General features: G+C 38.3%; 2 protein-coding genes across 3 annotated transcripts in view; one reads left to right on the top strand and one right to left on the bottom strand.

The window, feature by feature from the left end:
- LOC5578544 overlaps positions 1-26,539 on the bottom strand; it is a 625,448-nt gene that overhangs the window by 587,288 nt on the left and 11,621 nt on the right. The gene's annotated exons all lie outside the window — the stretch shown is intronic.
- On the top strand, positions 6,696-7,716 carry LOC110679358. Its single transcript, XM_021853773.1, has 2 exons — positions 6,696-6,794; positions 6,862-7,716. Coding segments are annotated over exons 1-2 (789 nt in total). The 5' UTR covers positions 6,696-6,792; the 3' UTR covers positions 7,649-7,716.

Below are 26,539 nucleotides of genomic sequence, written 5' to 3'. Positions count from 1 at the left end.
CATTTATGAACGGTCCCCTGATTTATCTCAGGAATGTCAAAATTTTTCGTTTGCGGTTAACATAGACCACTCGGCCAATGAACGAATCCTGCGTGTCATCTATAGTAGATTGCGAGAAGGTTTGATTATGTTTTATAGATACCATAATAATATTTTTTCTTGATGGTTTTGAAATTTTCCACATAAACCAACAGCTCTTTATTTGAAGCCTTCCATTGTTCAATAATTTGGACAGATGAAGTTAAGTATCTAGGACGGCGATCCAAATTACAAAAAATGTGTGAAAATTCCGTCTTCTGTATTATTTGTATAATCTGATAAGAAAAGAGATTGACTAAATTTTCAACTATTTTGATGCAAAATTAGTTTCCACTTTGAGCGTACTCACATTAAAGAACCAAAGTGTTTAAAACATTTTTCAATATTTATTAATAGAAATTTCCATATGAATCTTTATCGTCTCTGTTACACCTTTTAATAATTACATTAAATGCTAAAAATTTCACAGAATTCCTTTTCATCATAAGGAATTTCAAACTTCAAATAAATGATATTTGAACGGCCCTAATCTAAAACTCATGCTAGTTAAAACTTCAACTCTCTTAATTGCGTTGAGGTCATACAAGCAGTAGATAGCCAACATCAAGGCAATTCGAGACGACAGTTGACACATGGAAAAAGGAAAATTAGCAATGAAATGTTTTCCAGACGGGCTTTGCGCAAAATTAGTCATCAACTTACATTAATCAAGTATCAAAATCATTGAAAGCCATAGCCAATCTTATATTACGGGAACCTGGTCTAATTCGGGCCATGTTCTAATTCGCACCATAAAGCATTTCTCGACACTGGGGCTACTTTGATCATTGTGTATTACGTTTCTATTCATCGCCTGAACCTTTTAAAATTAATTTGATGCTTTTCACTTATTGCGTCAATAATATAAATTTATTTATTGTTTTGGAGTGCTTTAGTGTACTGTCAGCAGACTCAATTTATAATTTTCTGTGAACGACAATAATTCATTAATCAATCTGTGTTATTTTACAATTGAATCCCTTCAGTCTTAGCTTTCATCAGAATAACCTTTTTTTGCATTACATCCTAACTGAATCAGCACTAGGCCGTCCCTTATATTTCGAAAACCCGAAATGTTATAAGTTCGTCATCGTAAAGTGCTCATTTTGGTAAGAAAAAAATCAGGTAAAAATTTGACGTCCGTACATGGACGCTAAGTGGTCCCCCAACGACCCTAAAAGTATTAGATGTAGATGACCCCCGTGTGCCAAAAAGAGCTGGCTGCTCTAGTGTACGCAACATGAATACGAAAAGCCACTAGTAAGAAATTGATAAATAGCACAGAATTTTAAGTTAAATAATATTTTATACTGTGGATATCTTCATAACACTGCAGGATGACATAAAATTCAGAACTACAAAGGGATAGTTGAAATATTACGTAACGCAACAGGGGGAAGGAAGGGGTCTTCCGTAGTGTTATGGTCCATACCAAAATTTTAAATTTCTTATACAAAAGCTGTTACGTAGGGGAGGGAGGGCGTCTAACATAGGCATATTTGAATCATCCCAAAAGAAAACAAACTTCTATGCTGATTATCAACGTGCGCAGGACAATTTGTTACTAGTGGCTTTTCGTATTCATGCAGCGTGCACTAGAGCAGCGAGCTCAATTTTGCGCATGGGGTCATCTACACATAATACCTTTAAGGTCGTTGAGGGACCACTTAGCGTTCACGTAGGGACTTCAAATTTTTACCTGATTTTTTTCTTACCAAAACGAGCACTTCACAATGACGAACTTATAATATTTCGCATTTTCGAAAAATAAGGGACGGCCTAATAAGCACCTGTTTCTCAGCTTAGTGTTATAAGAGCACTTTCATAGATGTTAACTGAGAGCTTTTCGTATAGCGTGTGATCCTTGAAAACAAAGGTCTGATTTAAAACATTCCCAACCACTACAATACTGCTTCACAGCAGAATGTATCATTTTTTTCCTCAACGAATGCTTTTACACCGATGGATTAACTACTGCTTACATTCACCCAAAATTCCAAGAATTGCTAACTGCTGTGGTTATCCAATCGATTCATGCGATTTGCATCGACTATAAAATATTCAGCTTGGATGCAGACTTCTGGGCACCGGCCTAACGATGGTGACACGTGTAGGTATATGGGTACTTTTTACGCTTTCCTGCGGTTGTTTTAGATCCAATCACTCTCCCCTTGTACCATTTTGCACAGGGTGAATTTCCCAAGGCGAGCAAGCGAGACGGTTTTCCTGGTAATTAAGTTTGCCACATTTATCATTCGGCCACTTTTTTGTATTTAATCTCTCTCTCGGCGCGGTGGATTGGTAAACAGACACTGCCGCTTGACTAAACAAGCACTCTTATATCAATCAGCCAAAGTAATCAATTATGTAAGGAAAATTCAATCAAACACTCCTGTCAGTCGAAGATTGAAGGTGACAGATAGCGACGACGTGGAACAATGTCGTGTCCTCTTCTCTTCTCAACCGGGGAAAAAGGCAGAAGTGAGAGGTTCTGGTGGTGGCAGATGGATCTTGCCGGCGACCGGTTATAAGGATGGATGACGATGGGAAAATTATTGTCATTGAGGAAGTTGCTACCGTCAAGTGGGGGCAAACTGAGCACTATTTTTCATTTTTTTGATACAGTCAACTCTCTAACATTCGACGTTGAAAGGAACCGTCGTGACGAACTGTCAGCGTGAGCGTGAGGATATAAGTTTTAGTTTATACACACCAAAAAGCAATGTCACAATAGCATAGGTATTTGATTTAAATAAAAAAAAATGATGAAAGACGTTTAATTTCACTCTTTTTCGATAGAAATAGGAATTAAATGCATAGAGAAATATTGCTCTTTTTCAAAGATTGTCTGGAGAGATGGAAAGCACACAACAAAACGAAATTAATAATTTCCATCAAACCTGCCTTGATTGTTGTTGGTGAGCTGGAAATATAATGAAGTTTGTTTCATATTTCGTGTGTAGTATTGGGATCTTCTTAACAGCGTAAGACAATTTTCGTATTTTTTAGCCCCTCCGTCCAAAATAATTTTTATTGTATAACAATTAAAAAATAAATTGTTTGGCGCGTAAGAAATCAAAGACTCATCCACGTAAGGGTTATAAGTCCTGACATGATTAATGGCCCTAACCTGAAGTTTCGTCCACAACGAATTGATTATATTGAGGTCATTTTCCAAAGAATTTCAGAGGAATGTTCAAAGACATAGGAAAGTAACGATGATTTTTTATTCAATTCGAAAACGGTGAGTTGTGGGTGGTTGGATTTTTTTTTCAAATTTGCGTGCCGTTTTGTCTTAAATTTCAAACATGACTCATATTCCGAACCAAGACGATTTGAAAGACTAAAAGTAATATTATCGATAGTTTGTAGTATGGAAGACTGGCATTATGCAAGAATTGATCATCTTGCATTTTTAAAACAAGTACTGATTTCTTAGTTATTGATTACAGTTGAAAGATCGCATAACAATTCATTTTCAATAGCACCTATATATTTTTTCTTATAAACAATTGTTTTTCGATTTTGGGGTAACTTTAATAACCAATCACCCAAACCAAAAACACTACAGTTTGACATTGTTGCAGTTGGAATTGGATTGGAGAATGTTAGTAGAGAACGCGGATTAGATTCCATGTATCAAGGAACAGAATTCATAGAAAAAAAAAACATCTTCAAGAATATTTTAAGTTGATACAAACCTCACAAACAACCTTAAAAGTCTATAAGAATTTCAAAAATTATATATTTCTGAATAAATTTAATGTGATTCATATGTAAAACAAGTATATTTCGAACAAAGTCCAATGAATTACGTGAAATAAAAAGAGTGTTGCATACCTCTTGGTGTCTAACGTTTAATGGAAGTTTATGTTCTTGATAACAAAAGTGGCCCAATTTGTAAAAATGTTTTCCGCTAAGCGATTTGAGACTGGATTAAAGTTTTACTTCAATTTGGCTGTCAAGTTTTAAAAATTTCAATGATTAGTGATCTTTAAAGAGATTACTCAATGGTCCCATATCTAGGAAGACAAAATTTTTTGCGCCCAAACCGTCAGTTTTAGATGTCTGATGTCTTCGGGAAAGGTTCTTCACATTTTCAAGACTTTTTTAGTGATATGAAATTAGGGTGGCCCTCATGGTTTAGAAGAGGAAGATCTAAACTTTTTTACTATTGTATTTAGACCTATACAATGTTCTACAATGTATAAGAATAACTAATTTGGAGCATCTTTGCTGAAGAACCCAAATTTGTGTTTGTATTTGTATGGTTTAGGAGTTATATTTTTTTAAACAAATAAGTGAGGTAGGCCCGGAATAATCAGTTTTTTCTCAATAACTTTTTGAACGATAATTTATTACAAAAACTTTGTTCAGAACACTTTAAGAACTTTTGATTGCGCACGGGTTGGATTACCGAGCAGCTTAATTTAAATGTTAATATGTGAATGAAGGGCCTGTAATTGTTCTCTGTAGTAAATGTTTACTAAAGCGTTGATATTATTTTATGAATACTTTGTATTAAACATTATGAAAACTTTTAATAGTGTTCATGACAGTTCTCAAAACTGAAAGTTGTCAAAATCAGGTATGCCATGCTGTAAGTGAGGCTGCAAATATTTAAATTTTTGGTAGATTTGACTCAACGTAAGGTTGAAAGATGATGTAGAAGAATAGAATTGTACAGTCGGCTCTTCATAACTCGATATTCAAGGAACCATCGACTTATAGAATTATCGAGCTACAGAATACACCGACACGAAATCGAAGAAACAAGTTTCGGTATTTGAAATACATATATGATCACTTCTGTAAGAAAACAATACAATTTTGTTAAAAGTATTTTTACAACTATTATTTGAAAACTTTGTGTGAAATGCGCAAAAAATCATGTTATTTTTATTGACAATATTTTTTTTATTTTCATGTTTTTCAACTTTCATTACAACTTGCAAGTGTATGTTCAACTCCAGAGAAAAAATAGTCCAAGTTATCCAAAATAAAAATGATTTTAAAAATGATATCGAGTTATGGAGAGAAAATTGCCTCTTGCGTGACATTGCCTTATGGAGGGGAGATACCGAGTTATAGAAATATCTACATATGAAGAGTGATGAATGGAAATTTCAAGGGATCGAAAATCCATCGAGTTATAGACTACAGTGGGATCCCGTTTTCTGCATGCTCCATTTTTGGCAGGCCCCCGATTATGGCAATAAAATAGATCCGGTTTTGGCAACATTTTTTATTACTATTCAAATTTGTAAATATCACTATATTTTAGTCATTTGAAAAGCAGTTCAGCTGTACGCTTACTGTATTCCAGAGCTCAACTTTCATCAACTTAAATCGAACAAACTGCACACTTGAAATATTTTAACGGAATCCGTGAATTTTACCGTAATCTCAACAGCTAAACAGTTTGTTAAAACAAAACACCGTAATTCCGTCAAAATTTTACGGATTCCGATGAAATTTTACTGAAAACTGTAAAATTTTCCGTACTCTGTTAATTCATTTCAAAGAACTTTTCAGCTGCTGAGATTACGGTAAAATTCACGGATTTCTGTAAAATAGTTTAAGTGTGTTAGGAGTACCGTACGCGCTTATTAAATTCTAAATGATCGTGTGATCGCAAGATTTAACAAAATCATCATTCTCTATAAGTATATCCCTATAGATACAACTTAAGGCATTCACACTGTAGAAACAGCCCACTGGATTATGCCGGTATATGATACAGTTATTGAAAATCGTTTTTCTTCAGATTTCTATCAGCTCGTTTGAACAAAGCACAAGTTATAATACAAGAGCAACAAAAATCTATGACACACACAGTTTCTATCATAAATTTCGTCTCGCCTCTTCAGCTTACTGTTCTTTTTGTTGTGAAATCACATACATTGCGTGTGTAAAATCGTACCACAACAAAAGTGGCAAAAAGCAAAATTTGGGTATCCTAACTCTTTATGGAATTCCATATAGTAAATTGCTTATTTCAATAAAATTCGTATTTAATTAATTTCATATGTGCCAACATATTATACATAAATCACCCATCAGCATCCTATAAACACCATTTATAACGCCACCATGAGAATTGCGTACACAGTCTAAACTACACTTTTTTTTCAATAAGGACATCAGCGAGCGATGAATACGATAGAGACTCTGTATAACGTTTATTTAAAATAAGAAAAAATCCAATATTCGATTCCAGTGCTGACTAGGCACAGCGTCCTATATTAAGAATTTAATCAAGGATGCGGACCACATGAAATAATCAAAATATTCCTCACGAGATCCTCGCGATCCCTAGCTGAGTATAGGAATTTTATAGAGAATCCTTACGAGATCCTTTGTTTTTTTATAGTTTTTCTGAGAATTTTCAACAGATACTGGAAGATACTAAGCGAAATCTGAGTATTCCTATCGGACATTCACCCTCATTCTTGTTTACGGCGAATCTGATACGATCGAACGTATCTCGATTTTGCATTCTCGTTTTCGATCGAACGATTCGAACCAATTCGAACTTTCGAACATCTCCCTTTCGAACGGTTGGTCTATTCTTGTTTTCGATCGTATGCGTGCGTTTGTTTACTTTTCATTCGACACTCGGAGGCAGCGAATCCGTACCGAACCGGTGTTCATTTGTTTTATTTGTCGGTGTTAATTTTCTGTTTTGCGTGATACCTTCACTAAATTTGTAAGATGTAAGTACCATTTATGCTCATTTGTTAAAAAAACATCCACATCACATCAGATATTTATGTATTTTAGGGCCAAACGACCAAAAAGCCAGAGCACCAATAGGGACCAGTATGCCAAATTGGTAGAAGAGCTGGAGGAGCAACCTGACATTGCCAAAGGATTTGCCAAATTCAACACCGATCCATTCTGGTCTAATTTGGCGGAAGACCTAAATAGCCTTGGCCCACCAACAAAAACTGCAGAAAAATGGAAGCGTGTTTGGGGCGACTGGAAATCCAACATTAAAAAGAAGTTGGTTTCAAACCGCAAAGAGCAGCGATCAACAGGAGGAGGACCGTGCAAGATAATCGAACTATCCTCTTTGGAAGAGAGGGTAGTTGATATGGCAGGGCTAACGGCAGCTGTAGAAGGAATCCCCGATTCTGTTCCGTTTGGTGCTCCTCCGGATGAAGACGATGGTGGTGCGGTTAACGGCTCAATGGCACGACGGATGTCAACAAACCAACAAGACGATATGGAAGAAGGAACAGATACCGAGACGCCCGCAATTGCTACTTCAACACCACGCCGTCAGCCAAAACGTGCTGCTTCCAGCTTGCGCTTGCTGGACACGCAAGTCAAGCAACAAAAACAATTCCACACTGATATGCTGGATATCTTACGCAACCAATCCAAAAAAGTAGATGACATGGGATACTATTGCAAACAAATCTCGAAGAGATTGGCAGACCTGCAGGCTTTAAAAGTGGAGCAGCACAAGGAACAACAACGCCATAACCTGGAAATGGAGAAAATAGCTCTGGAAAAGTTGAAGACTAAGCGGGAAATCCTTGCTCTTCAATTAGATCGCCTGTGATTAATTCATAACTATTTTTCCATCTGATATGACTTGAAAACCTCTCGATTTAAGCAGATTTTCTAAAAGTAAACCGATAATTTAAATTTACTAAACTTGCTCATCGTTTCGAAGTTCTTGAAGATGTATTAAATTTAAGAAAGGTCCGCAAAAGTACCAGAGATCCTAATGATCTCTTCGGGCAAGCTGCAACACCCAGTCATGCCAAGATTGTACATTACAGTTAGATATTGCCATTCGTTTGTTGGAAACTCCCCCCCCCCCCCCTCTTAAACCCCCTTACTCCCCGCTTGAACCCTCCTCTTCCACCCTTAACCCCTCCCTCCCATAAATCACCCTCTCCCTCAGTTCTTATTGAAACCCCCTCTTAAGTCCCTTCTTACACCATTCTCCTTCAGCCCCTGTTGACCCAAACACTCCCTTAAAAACCACCCCCTCACCCCTTGCCCTTCCCTCCTCCATTGCTCCCTCCCCCTTTTAGTACATTACCCTAAGTCCCTTTTCCATTGTCCAACCCTTGCCCCTTTAGCTTACGACTTTTACCGCTCTATACGGAGGGCGCTATTTGGAAATTTGCGCGTTAAAAGAGGGGCGTAAATGGAATTGGTGTAAAAAGGGGTTTACGTGTACCACGTACTTTTTATTGTTGCTTGCTTTTTCATTGGAAGACGTTCCACGTAAGAAGCGCATTTTTTGTATGAAGTATCACATATTTTTGTAAGAATTGCCACAAAATCTCAATTAACCCCCTACCCCAAAACATGGTTATAATTGTGTGACCGTTCCTTAACTAACTTTCAATTAAAAACGCGTTCCAACGAAAAAACTTCCAAAAGATTAATTACATCAGTCGTTTTCTTAACAAAATGACGCCACTTTCTATGAATGAAAAGCATCTAACGTCTACTTTACTTAGGAAATTATTGGGGGATTAAAAAAAATCATGATGAATTGAGGATCCTTATCAATTCTGGAATAACTTATTGAATATTTGGAAAAATCTTTTGTGATTCTGGAAGAATTTTCAAAATCTTTTGGAGCACAATATGGGATGCTAAGAAATTCCTCTGCAATCTATGAAGTAGTCGATTTGAGAAAGAATTCTCCAATGATATGAAAACATCTTTTTAAATTCTGAGATTATTCTTTATGCTCTCTACGCCGCAAAATTATTCCGATATTCTGTGAAATATTCCAAGGTTCAAGAACGCTTCCATCGTTCACTAATTTCAACGATGGATTCAAAAATCTGTAGTTTGACCATCGGGCACCAGTAGCGCTCATGTCGTTTTTTTTTTTTTCGATACATTTCAAAATTAACATTATGCGTTAATGAAACACTATTATCCTAATTTGGTAGGGTAGGTTGGGGTCATTTGGACACCTGGAGTGGAATAGTCGATACTAAGGCACCGAGGTCTTTTAGGGTTGTTCGAAGTCTCTGTCTATTTAAAAATGAAATGAAGGTCACGAAGGTCTACAGACGTCAATTGGGATCTACCCAAGTCTTGAAAGATCTACTGCAAATCTTGAGTATTCACCGAAGTCTAACGTGATCCGCCAAAGTCCCTGAAAGACTATCCTAAGTGGTGCAAACAAAGCCATAAAAGTTTGTGGAAGTCCTTGAAGTTCTAGTGTAGTCCTTGTTGGATTACGAAGACCCCCGAAGACTTGCCGCAGTCAATGGATATCTCCCAAAGTCTGTAAACGTATTAAAATCTTGATGTTTTCGGGAGTCCCAGAGGTTTTCGGAAGTCCTGGAGGTCTTTGGAAGTCCCGGAGGTCTTTGGAAGTCCCGGATGTCTTCGGAAGTCCCGGAGGTCTTCGTAAGTCCCGGAGGTCTTCGGATGTCCCGGAGGTTTTCGGAAGTCCCGGAGGTCTTCGGAAATCCCGGACGTCTTTGGAAGTTCTTTAGGTCTTTGGAAGTTCTTTAGGTCTCGGAGGTCGTGGAGGTCCCAAGAGGTCTCAAGAGGTCCTGGAGATCCCAAGAGGTGCCGGAGGTCTCTAGAGGTGCCGGAGGTCCCAAGAGGTCCTCTTCTGGAATTCTGGGGTAATCTTTTTGGATGCTAGGAAAACTTTCTGATATTTTGGGAAAATCCTTCGGAATTCGGGAAAATGTGAATTATAGAGAATAGACTGGCCCAGTTCAATATGGGAGAAAAATAAAGTTGTATAATTCCACGGGACACCCCCCAGGATTATTCCTTAGGGTTAAAAGAAAACTTCCTGTCAATTTCAGCTCATTTGATCGTTCCATGAGCTGGCGCAATTGAATTGAAATTAACATAAGATTTTCGACTCAAATATATGAGAAACAACACATCATCTCCTGTTTGGATCAGGAAAATTGTTGATCGCGTTCAATTGAACCCAGAAAGTCAAAAACACTTCTTGATAGCATAGTGAACAATATTGTAGAAGGTTGTATGACGATTAAAATTGAGAAAGCTGATGTTTTAACCACAGACAAACAGACGTAACACTGACGAAATTTCCATCGACCGTTCATTTAACAATCATTTCAAATTCGCTATGTTACAAATCTCACACCCAGAGGCGCGCACATCGTTTTTCTTCGCGTTTGACGTTTCACACTACCGCCATCTGCCGGTCTTGTTGCACGAAACACCTTTTCGTGTAACATACTCACCAGATGATGATGGTGTGAACTGGGCGATGGAATTTGAAGAAATTTGTTCTAACTGTTACGTCTGTTTGTCTGTGTTTTAACTATCTGAAGTAGATTTGCAATACTGTTTAGTGTTTCTTCAACATAGCGGGGTGGTAGCCAATTAGCGCATCATCGCCACCTATGACGCTGGGCGAGCTGCGGTACAAGGTACATGCTTATATTTGATTGTACGGGAGTGGTGAACTAAACCTAATTTTCAACAACTGAAAGGTTAATGAAAATGAGCTTAAATCCAGATACAATCTTCTGCAACTATGTTCATTTGGGTATCAACTAGTGGAATTGTCATTCTGGGCTCAATTGAACGCTATTAACTAGTGTACACAACAAAACAGTGACATAGGGTCAATTATCAATATATTTGAAACGAATATCCCATACAAACTTTGAATTGAATGCGCCAGCTGGGGAAGCAACCAAATGAGTTTAAATTTTGAGAGAGCTTTTTTCTTACCCTAAGACACATATCCAGGGGGTGCCCCGTTGAGTTTTACTACTTTTTTGTTTTAGGGCCAGTCTAATAGAGAATCTTCAGAGTCTTTGGAAGAACTTTTCGTGATTTGACGAGCAACCTCATTATTTTAATTTTTTTTGGGATTTTGTAAAAATGTTCTGCAATTCATGAAAAGTTTATTGGCATACACACACTTTTTTCTCACAGAATATGAGAAGAATTCTCCCAATATGATGCAGGATTTTCCAAGAACGCTGGAAGATTTTGCCAGAAAACCATAAAAATCTTCCATAACACCAGAGAATTTTCCCATAATGTCGAAAGGTTCTCCCAGAACAACGAAAGATTATCAAAGATACTCAGAGGATTCTCTCAGAATACCGGATGATTCTCCAAGAATGCCGAAGGATTCTTTCAAAATGCCGGAGAATTCACCCTAAATGACGGGAGATTCTCCCAGCACGCTGGAGGTTTCTCCCAGAAACGCCATTTTTCCTTTTATTTTTTTTTAATTCTGAATAGGCCTATTTTAATATTCTCCCCTTCTAGTAATACTAGATGACCCCACGTGGCTCAAAGTCCATAAAAGGATAGAATGTGCAAAATATTGTTTATAAATGTAAGCTGTATGCTTACTTCCAAATCATATGAAAATTCACACTTTGAGGAAATTGGATCATCCTTAAGCTTATTTGTAGTGCTGCTCCTTCAGTATAGTACCACCAAGCACTCTGTACAAAATCCATAACAAAACCAAAAATTTGTAAGTCCATTCACAGATATTATTTTAGTAAACACTTTTTTAGATTAAGTTTTAAAAACATCAATTTTATTGATTGATTAAATGTAAAAGTGATTTGAATATTTAACGATTCTTTCCGTTTTCCTAAACCCTAATATGCCACCCTAATGTCGGGCCACCCTAATGATGGATCACTCTAATGTAGGGTTACCGTAATTTTTGATCACCATTATGTTGGCTACCCAACCCTAATGCTGGATAATCCTTATGTTCTAAAGTTGGATCACTCTAATGTTGGATCATCCTAATGCTGGACCACCATAATATTGGACCACCTTAATATTGGGCCACCCTAAAAGCCATCCTAATGTTGGGTTACCCGAATGTTTGATCAACCTAATGTTGGATCATCCTAATGTTTGATCAAACTAATTTAGAGCCACCCTTATGTTGGGCATTGTTGAGGCACCGTAATGTTTCAAAATAAAAAAAAAATACTGAAACGTCTTTAGAAAAACAGTTATATACTTTTTGCATTTGAATTTAACTAATGCTTACCCTCTACTACTATTCCTCTTTTATTATTTATATTTTTTTTTTCATTCTTTCCTGTATACTAGATTTAAAAGGTATCTTTATTGTAATTTTTATTTATTTTTGTTACGAAGCCTCCCTCTGGGTGCATAGGTGTTACGGTATTTAAGGGGAGGAGGTCCAGTCAAGCATTACTTATTGTGACATAGAAGGGGGAGGGGGCCTAAAAAATTGTTTTTTTTTATGTTCCTTAACACTTTAAAAAATTTTATTATAATGAGAAACTATTGAAGCTTGCTTTAGCAAAATACAGTCTCATTTTTGATGATTTGTATCAGGGTTACGATTTCATGAAGTTATTGTACAGTTTGATTTTTCTTTTCTTCATTATGCTACCAGCTGCTGCATTGCAACAAAACTTATCGATGTCATCAATGCTTAGCAAGCTAAGCTTTTCGTTTCTTTAATCACTGTAAAATGTTTCAGGTCATTACAATAACCGATCCAGTTCTATATCGACAAATCACTTAGAACCTATAATAGGTAATATAATAATTTCATATTAGAAGCCAGATTTATAAGGATGTCCCTAAATACCACCATACCTAACCAAGTTTTTTTTATTGATGAATACGTCTTGCAGCTTCAAACATTCAAACTGTGGAAGAAAATTTAAGATTTCTCAATGCGTAATAAAGGTATTATTTTTTGAATGTAATATTGCCAGACCGAATATTTATTTCTTCTTTTGTCACCATTGGTGTTATGCATTGGTGCCTGAGAAACGCATTTTTGGAAACGTTTAACCCTCTTCAGTACTCACTTTGATACCAGCCCCTTAACCTCCTTTACCTGGCTACGACTATGTTCAATTTTTTTCTTGAAAGTTTAAGTTCCAATTTAAGTTCTTTCAAATGGTAAAAAATAACCCCTAAACACATTTGTTTCGTATAAATGCTCAATATAATTGAAGGTAGATAGCATATCGATAGCCAGCCAGCCAGCAGCAGCCACGCAATAAAAGTTAATATAGGACAATTAATAAAAATAGTGTTAATCCCTAATCTGCCCATAACTGCATAAGTGTAACATTCGACAAAAGTAGGCATTGAGTAAATGGAATACTAAGTGTGCATTTCATGGCAGTATGGGAGAAAACTAAAATTTCTAAAAATTACCAGAAATTCAAAAGTGCTTATTAGAGGCTGATATTTTGTATAACTCATATCGCATACTAGGTGAATTGTCTGAAAATAATTCTGATAGAAATTTCATTGCTATCTCATTACGAGGCTCGTTTATAATCTCAATGTGACTGATATGCGGTTATAATTACCAATGGGACAAAACAACTTGGTATTTTTTTTCGAATTTTCTAGAAAAATCTTACAGATTTCAGTAAGTTGATCGAAAGTATTTATCATTTGATGACTCTTCATGGTATTTACTCCATTTTGTCAAAAATATCGAATGTGACTGTTTTGCAGTTATGGGCAGTAATGCTTACCACAATACTACTAAATTATCAGCAGTACAATATGATAACGAAGACATTAAAATTGTTACTTTATTGAAAATCAGAGCCACGTTTTGAGTGAATTCTGAAGCATCAAGTCCACTGAGTAGATGGTTTCTGGCCTGTTAACACATACCGTAAAATGGGGCGAATAGAAACACTTTCCGACATGTTTGAATGTGTACAACTTAAACCGTGTGGATAAAATCCAATTTTATTAGTCTTAAATATGGGTCGCGTCTTCCTTTGCTAAGACCCCAATCGCTGTTAAAAAATAAAAATTATATTGTACAAAGATTTATGAAAATGTTGTATGTTTCTATTCACCCCGCAATGGGGCGAATAGAAACATTGTTCAGTAAATATCAATACTTTTTTATTTAAATGGGAAAATAAACACATTTTTAACTGCATCTTGAAGAAACATCAACATGTATTTACCTAGTGAAGAAAAAAATTAAAAATTTTGAAACCAAGTTCAATTTTAGATCATTTTTGAAATCAGCCAAAATGGCGGATGTTTCAAGCTATCAAAAATGATTGAGATTTCAATATTTTCTTCTCAAATTTTTAATGAGAAATGTAGCAAAATTTTTAATTTGAAAATAGTTTAGCGATACTCTGTTGTTATTGAACTAATGGAAAAAAATATATTTCAGTAGGTTTCTAAAGTTTAGCATTGCATAATAGTCGCATTTTTAACTAAAGGTCGCTTTGTTTCTATTCGCCCCACTTTTTCTATTCGCCCCGTTTTACGGTATTTCAAAAATAGGAGCACAACGTTTGTTTTTTTTTTAATCATATTTTTCCTTTAATCGTTCCCAGCTGGGACATTAATCAGTTTAAAACAGTTATCGGAAATAAAAGCTGGAAAATTATCGTATGTGTATTTACCATATTCGAATTCGGGTTTAAAAAAAATTAACATATCAACAGATCATTACCCAGGTAACCATAAGCCGTATATCGGGCCCTTTCAGCCATATACGGCTAATATAGTGCTATTTAATGGCTTATTGGCATTATATCAGCAGTAAATCAACATTTTGGCCCAATATACGGCATATTGGTTACCTGGGTATCAACAACGATCAACTTTCTTCAATCTGGAATGTGATCATACAAATAATCATCGCGATAAGTTAGGCATATATTATGCAATGCGCAGCATGCATTTATGATCCTTGATGATTTTAAAGGCGAATAGTGCAGTTGTAGGGCAGCCAAAATGCATCGGAAACGGTTTTTTATGACACCGATCGTTCTTTCAATGATATTCCTTGCCGAAGTGTGTCGGCTGTTGAAATTACTTTCAGCACTTCCAACTGCTGCTGCTCTGTGCGGAGTTATTATCCAGGGTTCTGATGGATATCCAGCATCACCTAAAACAAACAAATATTCATTAGCTACTAAGTTGAATACCCTTGCACTTTATAATTACAAACCTAGAATCTTAGTATTTCGATCGCCATTCCTATGTAGCTGCTGCAAATATGTACGTGCTCCACTCAACCTCCAAACATGTGAGTCGTGATTAGATCCCTGATAGCTTGCATCGACGAAACGGATTCGAAGCTCATCATCGCACATCTTTAGAAGTATAAAATAAAATAAATAGCAGCGCAAATTACAGTTTCTGGGAATTGTTTCTTGTTTGTTATTTTGTTAACAAGTACAACAAGTTATGCCGATGACCCTACGAAAGTAAACGAACTCACCATCATTACATTCAAGCTATAAAATCCTTTGCGATTAAGGTAGAGGCTACGGTTCCTATTTGGAGGGATGATTTTGACATGTGTTCCATCAACGCACATGATGACTCCAGGAATCCCTGCCGATTTCTCATAAAAGTAACGTTTAGCTCGGCGCATTTCATCATTGGTCATTTGAAGGTTTATCCATCGCGGGCATATTTTTCTTTCAAAAACAATTAACATCTCCGAAAGTATTTTTGAGAATGTCGGCTGGGCCACGGCGATGTCGAAATCTCTTCCGGTACCATGCTGGTAACTTCCTTCAGCAAAAAAACGTAGGCATGCAGCAAGCTTACGTTCCACGGAAAGACCGCCTTGTTTTTGAGCAGGAAAGTCGTCTTTTATCTCTTCCAAAATGTAGAAAAACGCTTCTTTATTCAACCGAAAGTTCTTGATAAACCTGAAACATGATTGAAAAATTCGGTATTAGAATTAGAAATTAGATTAAGAAATCAGTCATACTCAAGGTCCGGCATTTCCAACAAATCAGAACGCTTCCGTAGATTTGCTCGTTGGCTTCTCATTGATGCTCTTTCTTCCTGCTCTGCAAGAATAGCCACCATCACCGTATCCATTTTTGATTTTTTTGTAATTTGCAGTTTTTGTATTTATTCACCGTAATTATCGAACTGCGATCTTTACAAAAAACTTCAGATCCACTTCGGTTGTCACAAAAATAACAATTATTCGTTTTTGTTTTGATTTTTGACAGATTCTAGCTGTTTAGAATTGCTGCGAATGCATATATTGATGCGGCAACACTTTTTCGCATTCGAATCGCGTACGGACCAGGGGGGGTATACGCAACGAGGTTCGCCTACCGTTCATGTTTTGTGGGTGTATTCATTTGGCTCACAACGCTGCTAGGCATCCCGCTGTTTGAGTGTTGAAATGCATCAGCATTTGCTGTCTGGCATGGCCCGCGTTTCGACCTGTGCTGTTTGGGTCGGCCCGCATGAGGGATGATGCTGTTTGGGACGGCCCGCCCGAGAGATGATTGTTAGGCGAGCTTTGTTTGTAGTTGACAGCCGTACACCCACCCTGGTACGGACAGATACGTGTGAAAACGAGAATGCCCTTTTCGAAGTCAATCGAATCGATACGTTCGTTCGAATGACGGATACGGTCGTAAACAAGAATGAGGGTGATTAAGAGTTTCTTGCGGGATCCTGATAATTTATAATTATTTATTGATGCAGCTGTGCGAAAACTGTCGATTACTCTTAAGATTTCAAGGCCTTCCTGAGAATGTTTAGTGGTATACAGTATATTTCTAGTTGTGGTATCTGGAGGTTGTTAGCGGTAGTCTTGGAAGTCCTTATTATGTTTTGAAAATTTCCTGGCAAGCTCTTGGAAAGATGTCAGTTACTATCTGATTCCGAAGCAAGATCCTGTGAACTACTAGCGAGCTACTTTAGATTTCTAGCGGGTTGCTGTGGATTCTTTATGGACACCTGAAGACTCATATCGTGCACTCGTGTTGAATGCATATGGTCGATTTATATTTGTATTTGTATTTGTATTTGTATTTAAAATAATCCATCTGACAAATTAGTCTTAATGAATAAAAACTTGAACATAACATACACTTAACACAGATTACTGAACTACAGATCGTATTCTATTAGCAAAATGCCTCGTCGGTTCATCGAACTCGAAAAACTCTTCGACAGCTGAGAATGCTCGGATGCACCGTATTTGGATACAACGAACCCATGTATCCAAATACGGTGCGATGGAAACTTGATTGGAGCAGTGTTGTACTCCGGAGAACTCGGTTAGGAACACGAAATTTTAGCAAACTAAGCAGTTCTGGAGCATCGACTTCGCCATTTAGCAACTTCGCTATAAGCAACGATTGCTGTACCTTTCTTCGTCGATCCAATGTTTCTAGTCCCAGGAGTCGGCATCGATCCGGATACGGTGGCAGGTTATCGGGGTCCCTCCATGGCAAGTTTCTTAGTGCCAAACGAATGAACCTCTTTTGAATCCGTTCAATTCTTAGACTCCACGTGAGTTGGTGCGGATGCCAAACGACGGATGCATTTTCCAAGATAGGGCGTACCAGGGAACAATACAAGGATTTCCAGCAGTGCGGGTCTGAAAAATCCTTGGCAAACTTGGAAATAAAGCCTAGCTGACGCGTTGCTTTTGAGATGATTGCAGAACGATGCAGCTCAAACGACATTTTCTCATCAAGCTGAACCCCTAAGTCAGTCACATGATCAACTCTGTTGAGAATGATCCTATCAATTTCGTAGTGAAAAACAATTGGATGCATCTTGCGGTGAAAAGTGATCACCTGACATTTCTCTACGCTAATAATTAACTTGTTTCTGGGGCACCAATCGGCAAACAGTGTTAACGAGTTCTGAAGACGCATACAATCATTTTCAGTCCGTACTACAATGTACAGTTTGAGATCACATTATTAATTCGAACAGTTTCGAAACAGCTGACAGGCTTGTAATACCCCGATAGTTTGTAACATCATGGCGATCACCGCGTTTGAAAACGGGTGTTATGAACGATTGTTTCCAGATGCGTGGGAATTTTGCTTGCTGGAGTGACTGATTGAAAATATCGCACAATGGTTGTACCAATGCAGAAATACAACGGCAAATAATAATTGCCGGTAATCCATCAGGACCAGGAACATACGACCGTTTTAGCTTTTTCGCGGCCAATAAGACCATATCGGGATTTATGGTAAATGCACTAAGATCAACAACATCTGCAGGGACATCTCGAGTTGCGTCAGCTACTTCCTGTATTGATGCGGTGTTTGCAGCAAATATAGCTTCAAAGTGCCTGGAGAATAATTGGCTTGATTCTACGGCAGTCCTATCACATTGCTCGTTCAAAAAGACGTTCGTTGGAATTGCAGAACTTTTTCGTTTGGAGTTGACGAAGCGCCAAAAACCACGAGGATTCCTTCTCAAATCTTTTTGTACACGCAATATGTACAACTTGTAAAGAGAGGCATTTTTAAAACGGTATGCATTGCTGGCTCGTTGAAATTTTCGTTTATTGCTTGGCGTGCGTTGACGACGTAGTTTACGTTAGCAAGCATTACGCGCGCGTTTTAGTTCCCGCAAGCGAGGCGTACTCCAGGCGGGCGAAACTGACGGTCGTATTCGTGGGACATTCAAAGCAAGCCAATTGTTCAAAATGAAGCAAAAATTTTCGGCCACTTGATCAATGTCATTGCTAAGAAATATTTCGTTCCAGTCTATGATTAGCAAATAGTCCAGAAGAGCGTCAAAATCGATTTGACGAAAATTCAGTGGTCGGTTTTCTTGAGGTTGGGCAATCCTTTCGTCGCGTACCAAACACGCAGGTAAAGAGATTTCGAGCGGAGGATGATGAGAATCAACGGGTAACATCGGAGCAAACGAACAGTCAACATCGGCCACACATTCAGAAAGGTAAAAAACCAAGTCAAGAGTGCGATCCAGCTGGTTGCGAACAAGATTCCTTTGGGCGAGGCACAAATAATCCATTCCGTCCAGCAGAATGCTGCTGGCTAACGGTAGTTGACGACTATTGCATTGAACAGTGTTATCATCCAAGCACCAGTTCATACGAGGTTGATTATAATCGCCACACACCAAAACAGCGTCGCCAAGTGAACATTTCTCGCAAAGTTCATTCAATGCCGAAAGGTGGTCATTGATCACATTAACATCTTGACTTCTGTCCGGTGGAATATAGATCGCGCACATGAAAACCTTCCTACCTTTGATTGTCGACGAAACACAGATCTGCTCCAAACTCTGCGCACTTACGGTTCGCTCAACGCTGCTTACATAACGCTGAGCAATAGCAATTAGAACACCCCCAAATCGAGATTTACTACTGTTGACGGGGCTCCGATCACAGCGATACACATTGAAGCCTGAACCAAAAAGCTGTTGCCCGCTGATGCAGTTGTCCAATCCGGTCTCGGTCATGATGATCACGTCGAAATTGCAGTCGGTTGTCGCCAAAAGCAGGCCATCTATTTTCGTCCTCAGGCCACGCACGTTTTGGTAATAAATCCAAATAGCATCATCATTATCGTCACGACTGGAAACAATCGATGTTGAGGGAAGAATATTGTTCTTAATGCATTTGTACTTGCCTGCATCTACGTGTTGGAAGACCCCGTCGCCACACTCGGACACAGGACCGGGATGGCTGCAGGTCGCTGGCAGGAGGGGCTCGACTGTGCCGAGGGGATAAGGGGCTCCCAAAAAGCTAGCAGGCATGCATCCCGGAGAAGAACTGGAAATTGAACGGCTCGATCGGAAATCGTCTACATCCACAAAGCGACGATTATACAAGCGTGAATGCGTCTCCACAAGGTTACTGGAAGCAATAAGCGTTAACGGCAGAGAGTCGTCCTTAGTACAATTATACTTGCCTGCATTTTCATGATGGAAGACCCCGTCACCACACTCGGACACAGGACCGGGATGACTGCAGGTCGCTGGCAGGAGGGGCTCGACTGTGCCGAGGGGATCAGGGGCTTCCCAAAGGCTGGCAGGCGTGCATCCCGGTGGTGAACTGCTTGATGCTGGTGAGCAGCTAAACAACTGGGTTTCGCCGAAGCTGGTGCATCGATTGTAGCCAGGGTTGACTAAAGTTAGCACTCCATTGTTGGAGTCATCGGTGATTGCATTGGTTGCTGTTGTAACGGCGGTATCGACAATTTCAGCGGGAGTGGTTTCCGAAATTTTGGAATCCCAAAATCCTCAAATTCTCGAAACAGAAGTCCTTCTGGCCAAGTTTCAGGGTCAAGTGCTTTACTTTTAAGCGACGGATCCAGCCCAATTTTAAAAGACACGAAAGTAAGCGTGCTGATATCTTTGTCTTTTGGGACGAGTTTTACTACTGTTGGATCAGAAGTTAACTCTAGATTAGCTTTAATCATAGCGGAGACAGAATCAACGGAAACGTCAGGGCAAATTCTGGACAGATAAAGCCAAAACTTTTGATTCACATCCGTTTGGCAAATGGGAACGGATACTACGTTTTCATTTGCTTTTTTGCTACCCGTGCGACACTGATCAGTCACGCGTACGTTTGAATCATTTTCGCGTCGTCGTTTAGCACTCCTTTGCTGGTCGATTGTTGGCCAGCGAATGTTGGTTGCTGGAGAAATTGAAGTTGAGGGCTTCGAATTCAGTTGCTTAATTTCGCTGCGTAGATCCGTGATGGCTGATGTAAGCGAGTTGAGAGGTGATCTTTCATCGGCATGATTGGTGAGCGCACAAAAATGAGAATTTTCGAACAACTCCGCGCATCTATCGCACATCCAAAAAAGATTCTTTTTATGGGTAGTGAAATATGATGTCAATGCGCGGGTTACGTTTGTACATGATGTCATATGGAAAAAAGCTCCACAATAGCCACGGCAGACTACCACATCGATGCCAGTTATGGGTTCCAAACACTTTCCACACTGTTTCGCCATCGTAAATCGCCTGCGCGTAGACTTCCAACGATAATGCTGAACGGATAAAGCTAGACGTTGAGCTTCCGGTCGATGTTTCCGTTATTTGCCAGTATATGTCGCTCCGGTTGAAAAAAGTGCACAGGAATAGTGAAGGCTTTTCGTTTGGTGTGAACCACGAACAGCAACAACCTTCACTCAAATATTGATATTTATCACCACGGCACAGCACAAATGCATAAACATACACGGTATTGTTTCACAAGTCGCAATATTAGCACGGGGGAACAAAATAACGATTTAATGGTGACGATATCACAACAAAAATAAAATAATAATCACGAGCGGATTTTGTTTGCATAACATACACCAAGCAGTGATGCCAAATAAATCATACAAGCTCAAATTTTAAAAGACAATTAAAATTAATTTAAAATTTATTTATTTATTTATTTCACCGTCTTCGACTGAAAGTCGTACAGACTGAATTAACTATATCTAAGGGGACGGGCCTGGTGTAGTGGTTAGAACTCAAGCCTCTCACGCCGAGGACCTGGGATCGAATCCCATCCCTGACAAAGTCACTTATGACATTAAGGTTATAGTGACGACTTCCTTAGGAAGGGAAGTAAAGCCGTTGGTCCCGAGATGAACTAGCCCAGGGCTAAAAATCTCGTTAATAAAGATAACAAAAAACTATATCGAAATTCCTATGGCTTACTTATACGGTTTTCGAACACGTTCGTTTTTGGATATAATAATGGCATTGTGATCACGAAATCATTAAATAGATATTATTTTTTTCTCCTACAAGCAGGTGAAATCAGCTCACCTGTTAAAATTCTTAACTGCTACGATAAATGAAATGTAATACGTTGTTAACAAAATGTTAAAAAAGCTTAATTTTGTTTTACCAAATTAGGATGACAGTGTTTCCTAACACAGAATACCTAGATATAAAAATTTTATGTAATGTTTGGAATGATAGGGGAACATGGCCCAATTCGGACCTAGTAACAGTTTTTTGGCCATATCTTTTCAGCACGATGAACGGCATGAAAAGTTTTATGTTTTCGTGAAAGCGCAATTCAGCGCGCACATTTTTCTCTCACAGAGTTTTGTGATAGCTCATACCAGGACATGGCTAGACATGTTTGAACCAACTTCTCCAAAAGGTCCGAATTGGACCTACCCTGTTCCAATTCGGACCCACCATGTTCTAATTCGGACCACCCTATATTACATCGTTATTTGCAATGATAGTCACAAAACATAACTTAGATTTCTTTGGTATTAAAGCTTATTAAACTGTTTTTGCAAGCGCAAGCATAAAAAATAAACTCAATGTGTGAGAAATTTGGAACTAATTCGAGTCAGTACAAGCTCAAGTGAATTATGAATTTCATTAAAAAATATATCAGAAACTTGTTCAAAATTGGGTACAGTCAACTCTTCCTAACTCGATTTTGAACAGACTATCTCGGGAGCTATCGAGATGAAGTACACATATTTTCGAATTTTAGAGCTTTTTTAATTTATTTTGACAAAATACATTCAAAAAAGTAATTTTGAAGTTGAATATTGTAATATTTTCCACAAATTAAAACTTTGCTATGAAATATCGAGTTGAAAAGGTGAACTTGTATGGGAAACTGAAACAGACAACAAACAGACTCGAAGTCTCGGAAATTTAAGTTTGAGAAGTACCTACTTGAATTTATGGATTAAAGTACACTATATTGAAGGGACTGCGCTTTCCTTCGAGCTTGTGAACAAAAACACAGTAAATCGGATAAGGGATAGTTGACTGTACTGTTCTTATATAGTATTCGTAAACGTTTTTGTATAGCGTATTGCCAAACTATTTTGGATAAAGCTTGGCTGTGGTATTGATGGAGATGCTTTTCAAATAGCTGATTTATTGATTCTTTTAGTTTTTGGTAATCTACCTCATTTCCTAGATTTTTTTGCGAAGCCATTTTCTTGACCGCAACAGAAACAAAGGCACTATCAATCAATATTACAACTTCTGTGATTTTTTATCGAGTCGGGAAGATTTTTACGGGGTGGAGCTCTTAGAATAGACTGAGTACACGTTGAAAATCAAGAGGTCCGTATTGAACCATATCAAAAGGTCCGGATTGGACCAACACACATTTTGAGATTTTCAAACTCGTTGAGCACAAACGGTGCATAGACATATCAAAACCATATGGTCAGATGAAAGCTTAGGCTAGGGTGATTCGATTATAAAATAACACAGAGAGATTGGAGAATTATTGTCGTTTATAGAAGCTTGGAAATAACGCCAACCGACAGTATACCTGAGCACTTCAAATCAATAAACTAATATAAAAAGCAAACGTAATAACTGAAAGGCGTCAAATTTCTTGTGTTAGATCTAAGCCAAACGGTGAGCAGAAAAACGGTACCCACGATCTTTACAGTAGCGCCAGTATTGAGAAATGCTTGATGGTCCGAATTAGAACAGGGTCCGAATTGGACCAGGTTCCCCTACTAATAAAGAATTTAAATAAAACAAATGTATAGATACTAAGAGAACGCCTCTGCATGTGAGACTTTCCAAAATACAGTACTGACCTGATTTTGTCAGCCCCTGATTTTGTCAAAAAATTGTAATCGTCATGTTTTACCACGTTTATATTAAAGTTTATGATGATGTTTGATGTCATGCACGCATGGGCGTAGCCAGAGGAGGCAATGGCAATGCCTTTTATTAAAAGTGAAAAAAAATCGATTTGACCAATATAAGGGATGGGGGGGGGGGGGGTTTCTGACAAAAAAAAAACTAGGGCAATGGACATGGGCGTAGCCAGTCCATGTAACCATGTAACACGTCAAAATTTGAAAAACAGGAACAAAATAAAATGACCCGATTATGTCAGGTTCCCCATTTCGTCAGCCTAAAATTCATCGATGGGCTGACATAATCGGGTCCTTACTGTATATATATTTGGTGTATGAAATGTAAAACAGACTCTGGAAAACATGATTTTAGAAGCCACAGCTTTTTCTCCACAATAACTCAAATAATAGTAAGACAATAAGTATGTTACTAACAAAACGTGGTAATTTTGTAGTTTCTTTTGTAGTCGATCGATTACGTTTCAAGGTATGTTTAAGTATCCTGTATCTATTTATCTTGTTCAAAATATATGATTTACCCCACACCTCTTGTATTTCACCACCATTTTATTACAAAATCAACAATGAGCTTGGGGCCTTCTTAAGCCGGGTGATTATCATCGTACATGCCAATAGAAATATTAAGTAGAACGCTAGTGGCGTTGTTAAGAAGCATAAGCATAAGCATTGATAACCGTACAATTCGTAGTTGCTACTCCGTGATTGACCAGAATAATCGAAGTTGCACAAGGAACCAAGAGATGTAGCTTGGGAGTAGCTTTCCATCTTCAATGTACACTTTCGAGAACTCCAGACATTTAAAAGTCAATAACGTCGCCGGCCACGTCCTTACGGTCATCGGGGGAAGGGAAGGAATGTTAGTGTGACATCCATTGTTACTAGAGACCGAGATCACCTCTGCATCTCCATGGTTGTCATGGGTAGGAGTTGTGTTAGTGGGAAGGGATCATAGCTGCATGATCAGGGTTCACCTTGGTAAGTGATGCGATTCATGCAACCTCAGTTCAAAAAATCACCTACCAGTACTCTAAACGTGAACAAACGACAACGTGAATATATGATAAGTCGACTCTTTTAACGTCGAACCATTCAAAGGTTTTTTTTTAATGATAAAAATCAGGTAAAAGAAAAGGTATAGGCTTTTTAATGTTAATGTACTAGAGTCTATGTCGACACTTACAGTGACGAACTGTTCATATTTTGTTAAGTCAATTCATTTAAGTAACATTCCCACCGTTGTCATAATATATAGATGTTCCAAAATATGTTTTACATTTAAAATAAAAGCATGAAACGAGCTCACCAAATTGATCATTATCCTTGATTGAGGAGCTGTAGCTACTTTAACCAGCATGTTTGTTTCACAAAACAAAAATATCACTCCGGCGACGCGAGAACCTAAACTCGATTGCACTCGTGCAAACTAAAACGAGAAAGAAAAAAAAAACTCCGGCGACGCGACGACGCAAAAAACACGATTTTTTAAGTGAAGTTGAAACGAAGTCAAAACCCAACACCCAAGACACGAATCTAGAGATCCAGACAGCCTCTGAAGCAGAAAACCTTATCGATTGATCACCACCAGTGAGCGAGAATTTGATCAAGCCCTCTGCCTGATCCGCTGTTCGGCTCTCCAGACCCGTGCACCTGAAAATTTGAGGTCCGGCCACGATGCATTTTCACCTTCTTTTTGGGCTTAAACAAAACACTGCCCAGCAGAACGTGTTCAGAATAATCGTTTCATTTCAGTATAGACACTTTTTTTCACAAACTGCATCAGCCGTTTCATTGGTTTCACCAGCCGAATCTAGTAATTTGCGAGGACGACAAAAACGTGACAGATAAATTTTCAACACATCCGTTCGCGCGCGCTGCCTACTGCCATCCCTTAAGTAGAACGCTAGTGGCGTTGTTGTAACAAAACTGACTTTAATTATTATTACCTTAAATTGTGGTTTTTCATAGTTTGTTCAATACTAAGTCGTTGTTTTGGTTTTGAAAATTAATCTGATACTTTGATGCCCGGTACTCACGCTGTCAATTCGTGGCAAACTAGTAGAAGCATTAACCTAAGAATGCTAATGTCGCTGCTGTTCGTGTGACCAACATCTAGTTTGCTGCGATGTGACAGCGTGAGTACCGGGCCTCAAAGTGTCAAAGGCAAAAACAAAACATTTTCTGATGCGTGGGGTCGATCAATTAATGATAAATAACATTTAAAGGTTATAATTAGTTAAATAAATTTTGTAACAACAGCGCCACTAGCGTTCTACTACTAATATTTCTATTGGCAAACTAGATGTTGGTAACACGAACAGCAGCGACATTAGCATTCTTAGGTTAATGCTTCTACTTACATGCCACACGATATACGAATGCGAAAATGGCAACTTTGGCAAAGAAAACTTTCAGTTAATAACTGTGGAAATGCTCATTGAACACTAAGTTGAGAAGCAGACACTGTCCCAGTGAGGACGTAACGCCCAGAAGAAGAAGAATAATAAGTTCTACACACTTAAGCTTACACAACATTTCAAACACAGAAATGTGACTTGTATGCTAAGCACCAGTGGATTGCTTAGTATGTACTGGATGTTCCAATTGTATTGCTTACGCCTTCGAAAGCAGTGAATATTTCTATAGGAAAATAACCTTATTAAAATACAATATTTCAAAATCATCATAAGACATTGTTCGGACAAACGTCGCTGAACTCTATCTATACCACCACTATCACCATCTATATCATTTTAGCCATCATTTGTCAGTATTATTCACAACGTAATCGCACTATTAGACCGTTATTAGACCCTCTTCAATCTACCACTTGCGCGATCAGACTAGACAATATAAAATCTCTTTTATACCAACGAATTATTAAGCATCCTTGAAAGTAAATGCTACTAAATACCGACCTGATGAAATTCGCCCAGTGATCAATTCACCCCCGGCTTACGGTACCAATCGAATGTCCTCGAATCAGGGCCAGCAATAATGGAACGCAAGGCAGTCAGTGTCACGGTAGCAGCAGTCATTCATCGAAATGTTACGGCGAAGAGAAATCTAAGAAAGAAGTTTTCTCATTAAGCGAA

Source organism: Aedes aegypti, chromosome 3, assembly GCF_002204515.2.
Source record: "Aedes aegypti strain LVP_AGWG chromosome 3, AaegL5.0 Primary Assembly, whole genome shotgun sequence".
NCBI lineage: Eukaryota > Metazoa > Arthropoda > Insecta > Diptera > Culicidae > Aedes > Aedes aegypti.
Note: the sequence above shows the minus strand (reverse complement) of the source record. Positions and strands in the feature narration are given on the sequence as shown.